The following is a 10,997-nucleotide window of genomic DNA, read 5'->3' on the forward strand; positions in this document are numbered from 1 at the left end:
AAAGAGAAAAACAAATACCATATGCTAACTCATACATATGGAATCTAAAAAAATGGTACTGATGGACCCAGTGACAGGGCAAGAATAAAGATGCAGATGTAGAGAATGGACTTGAGGACACGGGGTGGGGTGGGGGTGAAGTGGAAGCTGGGATGAAGTGCGAGAGTAGCATTGACATATATACACTACCAAATGTAAAATAGCTAGTGGGAAGTTGCTGCATAACATACGGAGATCAACTCGATGATGGGTGATGACTTAGAGGGCTGGGATAGGGAGGGTGGGAAGGAGTTGAGGGAGGGAGGGGATTTGGGGATATATGTGTAAATACAGCTGATTCACTTTGATGTACAGCAAAAACTGGCACAACAGCTTAAAGCAATTATATTCCAATAAAGAGCTTAAAAAAAAAACAAACATTACAGTAGCTTAAACTTGATAAAAGCTTATTTCTTTCTCATGAACAATCCAAGTATAACCCAGTTTGTTTCCTCCAAGTCAGGAACATAGGCTCCTTCTATCACACAACACAGCAGGGGGCAGCTTGTGGATTGCAGGGCTGAGGAATGAGACAGCTGGAGACAGCAGGCCATAGACACCCCTCTTGACAAGTCGTCCATGCAGAAAGGGAAGACTAAAGATCAGCTAGGAAGAGCCAAAGGGCAAGAGTTTGGGTTTTTTTGTTTGTTTTTGGTGTTTTTTTGGTTGCATTGGGTCTTTGTTGCTGGTCATGGGCTTTCTCTAGTTGTGGCAAGTGGGGGCTTCTCATTGCAGTGGCCTTTCTCATTGTGGAGCACAGGCTCTAGGCATGTGGGCTTCAGTAGTTGCAGCACATGGGCTCAGTAGTTGTGACACATGGGCTTAGTTGCTCCACAGCATGTGGGATCTTCCTGGACCAGGGATCAAACCTGTGTCCCTTGCGTTGGCAGGCAGATTCTTGACCACTGTGCCACCAGGGAAGTCCTCCCCCTTTTTTTTTTTTTTTTTTAATATGAAAACAGGTATTTATTACAGAACAATTTTTAAAAATTAGTTAAAGGTTTTAAACAAAAAAACACAATTCCACACACTGACATTGACTTGGTAGCATGGAAATACTTCAGGTTAGAGAGGCATGTTTGTTCTTAATGAATTTACATATAACAAATTCTCATGACATTTAATTCCATAACATATGTATGAATTGAATTGACATGATTAACAATTTAAAGGAGCATATAAACATAAGGGCAATTTAAACACTGGTATTAGTTTACATGAGGCAATTCAAGGTCAGTGACTGGAAAGCTCTATTAAAAAAATCTGAGATAAAACATTCTTTAGGAAGCAACCACGTACCTATGTATAGTTGAACATCAAGGGTTAGAAATCCACTCTTGATGAATACATCAAGCAAGGATGTATAACATCCACCACACATCTGTTCCAAAGACAGCATGTTTCCAAAATTATACATTTCTTCACAAATTAGCATTACAACATTAATAACTACAGAGGAACCAACAGAATGAGTTCCAAAATGTGCTAATTCTCATGAGGCATCCCTGAGCCATATTTTAAGGCATCCATTTTAATCTTGGGGCTTTAAGAACATCTTCTTTGCTTTAATTGGTTTTATGACTCCATTTTCATCTTCTTCATAATTTGCATGGTCTCTTTTTTTGGCAAACTTTTCCCCAATTGTCCCCACCAAGGTCTCATATCTTCTGGCCATTTCTTCATCTGACACATCGAGCTCCACTGTTTCCTCTTCAACTGCTTCTGCTTTGTTCTTAGCATTCATCTGAAGCATTGATTTCTCAACCTCAGGATTAAATCCTCTGAATGACATTCTTCCATAGAGAAGATCTTCACATAACAAAAAACTCTGCTCTTCTATTATGAAACTCTCTTTCTCTTTAAGCTCGGGCAAATCCAAGTACCAGTGCTCTTCACTAATGATTTTTTTTTCTTCCTCTTCTAGTTGTTTCTTGGTTTCCGAGTCCAGTCCCCTTTGCATGAACTTCATGCGCAGCAGGTTCTTGGACAACTTAGTTTTGCGCTCGGCCGCCATACTGAATCTCGCCTGGCGCCGCGCTCCACCACTAGGCCAGTCCTCCCCCTTTTAAAAAAAATGTATTTATTTGGTTGCACCAGGCCTTAGTTGCAGCTCATGGGCTCCATAGTTGTGGCACACAGGCTTCTTAGTTGTGGCATTCAAACTTTTAGTTGTGGCATGCATGTGGGATCTAGTTCCCTGATCAGGGATCAAACCTGGGCCCCCTGCATTAGGAGTGTGGAGTCTTAATCACTGTGCCACCAGGGAAGTCGTGGCAAGGGTATCTTAGAACTCATAATAATGATGATGATTTTGAGATAGGAGAAACTCAGGGATGTTTAAGTATTGATGGGAAGAAACCAGACAAGGGGAGGTTAGAAATCCAGCAGGGAGAGATGCCAGCGTGGAGGACACATGCCTCCCCAAGGAACTTGGAAGCAGAGGAGCAACAGGAGAATTGAAATTTGGGCAGGCAAAATGGGTAGTATTTCTAAGTAAGAGGAAAACAAGCCTGAAATCTCATGATGAAAAATAGAATAACCTGTGAGTTCAAGATTAATTGTAGGAGTGGGAGGATGCGCCAGCAAGAGAAGAGCTTGGGTACGTGCCGCAAGCTGGCCTTTGGTTAAAGGATCAAGAGACCCCGACTATGTCTCTTAAACTTCCAGTGTAACTTTGGGTAAGTGACTCAACCTCTCTCTATGCCTCAGTTTGCTCACCCACAAAAAAGTGGTGCTAAGAACAGTACTCACCATGTAGGGTAGCTATGAAGATACATATGAGGGGCTTGGCATAAGTAAGTGCTCGGTAAGTAGAGCTATGATTGCTCTTGCAGCCATTTTTATATTATCTTTGGAGAGGCAGTAGGTATAGCAGAATGCTTAAAAACACAGGTCATGAAATCAGATCCCTGGGGTTCAAAACCTGGCTCCACCACTTACCAGCTATGTGAACCTGGGCAGGCTATGTTACTTCTCTGGCCTTGGTTTCCTAAGAGGCAAGAGGCATATGTTGCTGCAGATCTACCTTGTCAGAGTGTTGGTGAGGATTTAATATCACTTAAAATATTAAATGTTTAGGGGCTTCCCTGGCCGTCCAGTGATTAAGACTCCATCTTTCACTGCGGGGGCTGCAGGTTTGATTCCTGGTCGGGCGCAGCCAAAAATTAAAAGAAAAAGAATTAAACGTTTAATAAACTGTTTTAAACATTCACTATTTTCAAATAAATGTATTACATAAAATAATATAAATTAGGTGGCAATATATTACAATATAAATTGCATCACATATTGCATATTTTATTAACATACTGTCATACATTATTTTATAAATAAAACAAAGCATATGAAAGAGTGTCTAGCAGAGTATGTGCTCAGTAAAGAGATACTAGATTATGAAGACACAAGTGAGAGAGATGTGACAGGATCCAGAGGCTTTTTTTTTCCCCTCTAAAGCTCCCTTTTAAGAAAGTGTTTATTATGGAAAATTTCAAGCATCACAAAAGAAGAGAAAATAGTGTTATGAAACCCCATTACAGTTACAGATATTTTGCCATTCTTGCTTTCATCTTTTCCTCCCACTCTTTTTGTTTTGTTTGTATTGGTGGATTTTAAAACAAATCCCAGACCTTATTCTTCTAGCAAAAGCCTGGGTTTGTATTTCTGACAGAGACACCGGTAGGATTCACAGTGGTTTCAGATCTCCCCTTTGGCTCTCTGACTCTGGCCCTCCTCTCACAGAAGAAACCTCGACCCCTGCAGCATGCCGCCCAGGCTTGCGGGGCGTGGTCGCACGCCGGAGGGAAGGCTCCGGGGCTATTCCCCACGCTGCGGGTGCTGGAGGTGTGGTGCGCTCCAAGGACAAAGAACAAGATAGACTCAAAGGGCCAATATTGCCGGAGCAAAGAGTTACAGGACTCCTATCACTCTGTACTATGCAACAATTGCAATGTCCCAAACTTTCTCAAGCAGCATGCCATGTCCCTTGCCCATCCCATATAAAGAAAGACATTTGCCCCATTTTTCTCCCGCTCAGCACACCAAAAGTATACATTCTCTGCCCAGTCAGCAGATAGCTGCAGGTTCCTTGGCTATAAAAACAGGCAAGCAACCCATGCTCAGGGTTGGCTTTCCCTGGCTACCAGGAAGTTGACCCGCTGTTCTAAACAGCGACCTTCTCTCTAATAAACTATCTTCCCTGCATTCTGCCTTGTGTCTGGAAATTCTTTTCCAACCCACGCTTGGACCAGGACGGTAGTGTCCAAGGGGGTCGTGGCCTTGCGGGCCTCCGCGTAGCCTGCAAGTGCTACAACGGAATTGCGGCGGACGACCTGATACTCCCTGGAGAACACCCGGGTGGCCAGCCTGGTCGAAGTGCTCCAAGTGAACTGGACTCTAGGCTTCAACAGCTAGGGAGGCCCCTGCCTCTCTTACCCCTGGATCCGACTCACATCCGAAGAGGGCGCTATCAGCCCAACTCCCTACGAGTCTGGCGGCCTTTGGGGGCTTGCCTCCCACACCATCTCTCACACCCATCTTAGCACCGAGAAGCTTGTCCTGCCGGCTGTGACCCAACACTTCACCGCGTGACCCCGTCCCTCTGCGCGTCCCCAGGGTTGGGACTTTTGACGCACACCTGCCCTGGGGTGGGAACGCACGGAGCTTCCCGAGATTGCTTTAATAAATAACTGAGGACAAAACCATGCCTGTGTCTGTCTTCTCTCTCCCAGTGCCCCCTGCGCCCTGAGGGTCACAAAGTCCCCAACCTCTAGCAGTTAGAGTCTAGCTCTCTACACTCGCAGGACCCAAGAGTCAGGTCAGGATCCCCTGATTCTTTCCGACCCCAAACTTAAACGTCTCAGCGCCTAGCGCTCTCCGCTTCCAGGCCCTAAGAAGTACCCTCCTCTCAAGGACACTGATTTTCTGTGGGGCGGGCCAGGGAGCCAGAAGCTCCGCCCCTCACTCACATTGTGACGTAACAGCGGCGACAACTTATGGGGCGCGACGGCGCCGCAGAGCTGGGAGCAGGAGGCGGAAGTGCCTGTTGCTGCGTTTCACCGCTTCTCCCAACGGTGTTGCGGCGCCACTCGGTGGTCGGTTAGCTGTGTGAACCCGCGGCCCAGCTGCTACCATGAGCCGGCACAGCCGGCTGCAGAGGCAAGTTCTGAGCCTGTATCGCGAGCTGCTGCGCGCCGGGCGCGGGAAGCCGGGGGCAGAGGCGCGCGTGCGGGCCGAGTTCCGGCAGCACGCCTGCCTGCCACGCTCAGATGTACTGCGCATCGAGTACCTGTACCGCCGCGGACGGCGCCAGCTCCAGCTGCTACGCTCCGGGCACGCCAAGGCCATGGGTGCCTTCGTGCGTACGCGAGGCCCGAACGAGGAGTCCCACGGCGCGGGGGTCCCAGAGACCCCGCCTGACGAAGGTGATGGCCCGAGGAAACCGCTGGACAGCATGGGGGCACCGAAGACACCGCCGGATGGACGGTGACCGGCTGAAGGGCTCGCGCGTTGGCTCAGGGGAACCGGGGGCCCGCCTGACTGCGTAGGGGGACCGGGGAGCCCGCCTGATGGAAGGTGAGAGGTCTTGAGAGACTAGATCGACAGATTGGGGGAACTGAAGAGCCCTCCTGGCGATGTGGGATGCGATGGCAAGAGATGCCTGACTTTGCCCGATGTGTAGTAACGGGTCGAACTTACTCATGAGGGCTTGGGATGGCCTGGATCTCCTGCTGGCTCGACTGTCAAGCTGAGAGCTACTTACCCGAAAGCCTGGGTAGCCAGGACGCCCCGCTGGTGGACAGAAAGAGACTGACATGCCCTTCCCTAGACCCCTGAGAATGTATCACTCCTGGCTCTTCAAGGAGACTCCCCTCTCCTGTATTGAACTCTGAGAAGAGCAGACTTTTTTGCTGAGGAGTTTGAGAAGATGCCCTGATGGACGGTGAAAAGCCTGGAATCCCCTTAGGAAAATCTTTCCCCCATTGTGACAAACTAGGAAGGGGGTAGGGAGTCTCTCCTCCCAGCTAATCAGTTAAAGACCCCCTCAAGACCTCTACCTCTACATGATGGTTCTGAGGGGGACTCCCGATTCCTGCCCCTTTCCCTGCTCAGGACTGTCGGACAAAAAGGCAATAAAATTGGGGATGTGCTTACTTCCCTATTGGTGGTCTTAAAGATTTAGTATGTCTGGGGATTTTTGAAGAGGCCCACACACAGACACCAAGAAGTGAGCCTCTGGCAAGGGGTGGTTGTGGGGAGCTGTCTCTTCCCCTCTGGAGCCCTCTAGAGGGGCAGATTGGTTGGAGAAGCATAGGTCTCTCTCCTGGGCAAATCCATGGGGGGGACGCACCGTGGTTTGACCCCAAAGAAGCCCCAGTAGGCTTCTTAAAGGAGGGTAGTGAGGCGGGAGAGGAAGGGTAGAGCTGAGGAGGCCTGGCTGGTAACCCCTGAGGTAGTAGTGGGGCCCTCAAACCTGGCTGAGGAGTCCAGCCTCAGCTACAAGCTGGGACTTTTGTTAGCAAGGCCTAGGGGTAGGGGAGGAGAGGTGGACCCATCGGCCACAGGCATACCTCCTCCCATGGACCTGCCCTAGACATTGTCTGGGGTACTGCACTTTGCATCCCTCAGCTGTATTTGCACCCATGTCGGTTAAGTAAGTGGAAAGCAGTTGAGAGGAGGAGGAGGGCCTCAGGAAAGGAGGCCAGACCTCAGATCGAAGATAGTATGGACAGAAGAGAAACACAGTCTCTGCCCCAACCCCAGTGGGGGAGGCAGGTACCCAAATAGTTATAAATTAGGAGTGAAATTTGAAGAATTATAAGGTGTTTGAATGCAGGGATAGGCTTCTAAGTAGGGGGACCAGTGTGGGTAAAGGGCTGGAGAGGGCGAGGGGAGAAATGCTGGGGCCTGGAGTGCCCCAGAGCACAGGCTGTGCGGTTTGCGCAAGTGACTTCTACTTTAGCTTTGTCTCTGGTTGGCACTCAGCCTCCACAGCCATGTTCATCTCTCCGCCTCAGTTTCTTTCACCAGGGTAATGCTGGTAATCTTAGCTTGACTCTGTTTCATAGTAAAAACCAAAACCTTGAAAGTCGCTAATGGGGTTAAGTCCTACCCATCCAGCCCCCCTTACATCTCCACCTGCATCTCCCTCCTCTTCCTCTTGCTTGCTCCTGGCTCCAAGATCTTGAGCCTTAATAAGCTCCAGGATGGGAGCTTGTGGCAGGGCTGCAGGCAATGAGCGAGTTCTCCCTGGGGCTGGGTGTCCTGGTCAGGAAGGAAGACATTCACTCGGGTATTACAGAGGAATGGAGTTTGCCTGGTAGAGAGGATGAGGGAGGGGAATGCCTGATTTAGAGGCTGTAGATGAGTAAGCAGGGGTGAAGAGCATGGACCTTGGAACTGGAACGCCTAGGTTTGAATTGCAGTTCCAACACTTACTGATTACATGATTGGAGGCAAGCGATTTAACCCCTTTGTGCCTCAACACCATTATCTGCAAAATGGGCATACTAATAGTGCCTCCCTCATGTAGCTGTTATGATGATATCGTGAATTAAATACACCTGGCAGCAGATGATGTCCCAACCCCAAAACCCTCCTGCCTACCGGAGTTCACTTGTAGCTGCAGAGGAGAGTTCCCAAAAGGCTGCCAGCTTCCTGCTCTGAGCCCCTGCATCTCTGCTCTGCTGCTTGAGGGCTTTCTAGGAATTGTGGGAGGGGGGTTCATGCCCTCGGGAGCAAAGTACAGCCTGTGAGGGACAGCAGTCACTGGATAAGTGCCCCAGCTGCCTGTTGTCTGATAGAACTGAGCCTCAGTTGCCCACAGTAGCTACCACTCCATGAAGCACCTTTTTTGATTTTCCCCTGCTCTGTCTTACTCACCCCACTCCCTAACTGCTGCGTCCTGGGATCACATCCCAAATAAACCACCTCGCTCAAGTCCTTGGCTAAGAATGTGCTGAAGCTAAAGCACCCCATTGGTACTCTGTCTGCTGCTGTGTTTTTCACTCTTCTAAGGAACAGGGTCAGTGCTTCTCAACCTGTCTGTTAAGAATCTCCTGATCTGAGAAAATTGCTGTAAAGGGCTTAAGGTTCTTGGAATAATTTGGAATATGGATTGTGGGTTAATAAGAGAATTGAATTGAGTTTTTAAAATTTCCTGATTCCAATAACTGTACTCTCGTTGAGAATGCCCTATACACTGAAGTATTTAGGAGTAAAGAGTATCATGTCTACATTCTCAAATGGTTCCAAAATATGTGCACATATATATTAGTGAGAGTGTGAATGGTGAAGCCCAAGGGGTAAAATGTTAACAATTGGTGAATGTGGGTAAATGGTACATGGGGGTCTGTTGTACTCGCCTTAAATCTTTCCAGTAATTGAAACAAAACAAAAAGTTACAAAAAAGACAGTGGTCATATCACTGGTCATTTCTCTTTGGGCACCAGCGATCTTCACACAGAGGATACATTTTTACAAGAGATTTGAAAAAAGTAAATCCTGTATTTTCTGAGACTTCTAAATCTCTCATGCATACCTTCTTCACAGGTTTAGCAATCAATTTAAATTAAATTAAATTTCTGACCTTTGAAATAATAACATCTGTTCTCCCTTACAGATTCTGATCTCCACCCTATTGGGAATGACAGGTCACTAGAATATGTTCTTGTCTTGGGCCACAAGCTTAGTGGTCCCAAAGGGGTGACCAGGTGCATGAGGTGGTCCAGTGGGGCCTTGGGGAATTCTGGGAAACTCACAGTACCTGATTAGGATGAGGAGACAGCCACCCCTGCAAGTTCCTGGCACTCCTGCTCAGCTCACTCCCTCAAATAGTGACGTCCTAGGTGTAAATCATGTGGAGGAATGACTAGAATTTTTTTTTATAGTAGTAAGAGTGTTGGGACTTCCCTGGTGGCGCAGTGGTTAATAATCCACCTGCCAATGCAGGGGTCACAGGTTCGAGCCCTGGTCCGGGAAGATCCTACGTGCCGCAGAGCAACTAAGCCTGTGTGCCACAACTACTGAGTCTGTACTCTAGAGCCTGTGAGCCACAACAACTGAGCCTGTGTGCCACAACTATTGAGGCTCACACACCTGGAGCCCATGCTCTGCAACAAGAGAAAACACTTTACTGAGAAGCCCGAGCACCACAACTAGAGCAAGCCCGCGTGCAGCAGTGAAGATTCAACACAGCCAAAAATAAATTAATTTTTTAAAAAATTATATAAAAAATGTGTTGTGATTAGATTTGGGGGTGGGGGTGGTGGAACCAAGCCACACAGCTTGTGGGATCTTATTTCCCCAACCAGGGATCGAACCCTCACTCGCCTTAGGCAATAAAAGCTCGGAGTCCTAACCACTGGCTCACCAGGAAATTTTGTGATTAGATTTTAAAACAGAATCGATCTTCTGGAGATTCTCCCTGAATTGCTGGTGAAGAAAAAGGTGTTATGTTTGGAACTGACTTGAAAGTAGTAACCTAGGAAGAGGGGAGTGGGCACCTGGGAGCGTTAAACAGGACTGGCCCTGAGTTGATAATATTTGGAGCCAATGATGAGTTCATAAGGACTTGTAATGCTGTTCCTTCTCCTTTTGTACAAGTTCAGAAATTACCAGAATGAAAGTTGAAAACAACAGCAACAAAAGCCCCTCCATTGCCCATCTCACTCAGACTAGAAGTCCTCACTGTGGTCCACAAGGCCTCACCTGATCTGGCCCTACTGTCTCTCTCACCTTACCTCCTTCCACTCTACCGCTCCAGCCACACTGGCTTTCCCACGTGCCAGGCACAATTCTACTTCAGGACCTTTGCACTTGCTTTCCCCTCTACCCAGAATGTTCTTCCTCCAGGCCTGCACTGTCTAGTATGGTATCCGGGAGCTACCTGTGACTTGAGCATTTAAAATATGATTAGTGTAACCGGGGAATTTATTTTAACTTTATAAATTTTAAGTAACTTAAAATTTTAAACTGTAGCAGTGTAAAATATTTTGTCATTAAACAAAACTGTATTGTTTTGGTAGCACTACATTTCATTTTATCTGTTGAAAATTAAGCATCTGAATTGAGATGTGCTATAAAGTATAAAAAACACACCAGATTTCAAAGACTTAGTAAGAAAAAAGGATTGTAAAATACCTCATTATTTTTATATTGATTACATATCGAAGTGATATTTTGGATATATTGGGTTATAGTATAAATTAAATTAGTAAAATTAATTTCATGCATTTCTACAGTTTTACTGTGACAACTAGGAAATTTAAAATTATATTTGTGGTTCACATTAATTTGGCCAATCCAATATTTTTATCAGACAGCACCCCTCTAACAGTCTCCGTGGTTTGTGTCCTCACTGCAGTTTGGTATAATGACTTAATTCTAGCATCATGATATAATGTCTCCCTGATTCCCTCTCAACCACCCTAATTATACCCCCTCCCCCTTTGCCTTTGCCCACTTTAGTTTTCTCCTTAGCATGTACCACTATCTGACCTGTTACATATTTTACCTGTTTCTTTTACTTACTGTTGCTTTCCCCCACTAGCACATCAGCTCCACAGGGACCAGGATTTTAGCCTGTCTTGTCCACGTAGCCCTGCTCTTTGAGCAGGACCTGGTTCATTGCAGACTCAGTCAATATTAAATGAATGAATGAGTGCCACGGATTTGCTCCATTACCCAATCAGTTGAGTCGATATTGCCAAGACCCTGCCCATCCTACTGGCTGGTGACCCCAGGGACATCATGCCTCCTCCTCAGCTGGGGGCATGACCTAGCCTGGCATTTGAAATAGAACAGACCCAGGTCTGTATCCTGACCTCTCCCTGAACCTGGAGTCACTCCCAGAATCTGCTGCTTCCTGCCCCCCTCCCTCAGGGTCCATTTCCCTTTCTGGTAACAGCTCCCTGACTTTTTTTGGAGAACCACTCCCTGCCCTCCATTTTCAGTACAATCAA

At 47.1% G+C, this 10,997-nt stretch overlaps 2 protein-coding genes across 2 annotated transcripts; one reads left to right on the plus strand and one right to left on the minus strand.

Annotated features, from left to right (window-relative positions):
* Positions 1–999: 999 nt before the first annotated feature.
* LOC130838858 (M-phase phosphoprotein 6-like) lies at positions 1,000–2,079 on the minus strand. Its single transcript, XM_057712582.1, has one exon. It carries the CDS (start codon positions 2,051–2,053, stop codon positions 1,571–1,573), a length of 483 nt encoding a protein of 160 aa, XP_057568565.1. The 5' UTR covers positions 2,054–2,079; the 3' UTR covers positions 1,000–1,570.
* Positions 2,080–5,038: 2,959 nt separating this feature from the next.
* On the plus strand, positions 5,039–6,197 carry SDHAF1 (succinate dehydrogenase complex assembly factor 1). The gene has a single exon (XM_057712591.1). It carries the CDS (start codon positions 5,168–5,170, stop codon positions 5,522–5,524), a length of 357 nt encoding a protein of 118 aa, XP_057568574.1. The 5' UTR covers positions 5,039–5,167; the 3' UTR covers positions 5,525–6,197.
* Positions 6,198–10,997: the final 4,800 nt, after the last annotated feature.

This window comes from Hippopotamus amphibius, chromosome 16, assembly GCF_030028045.1.
Source record: "Hippopotamus amphibius kiboko isolate mHipAmp2 chromosome 16, mHipAmp2.hap2, whole genome shotgun sequence".
Lineage (NCBI taxonomy): Eukaryota > Metazoa > Chordata > Mammalia > Artiodactyla > Hippopotamidae > Hippopotamus > Hippopotamus amphibius.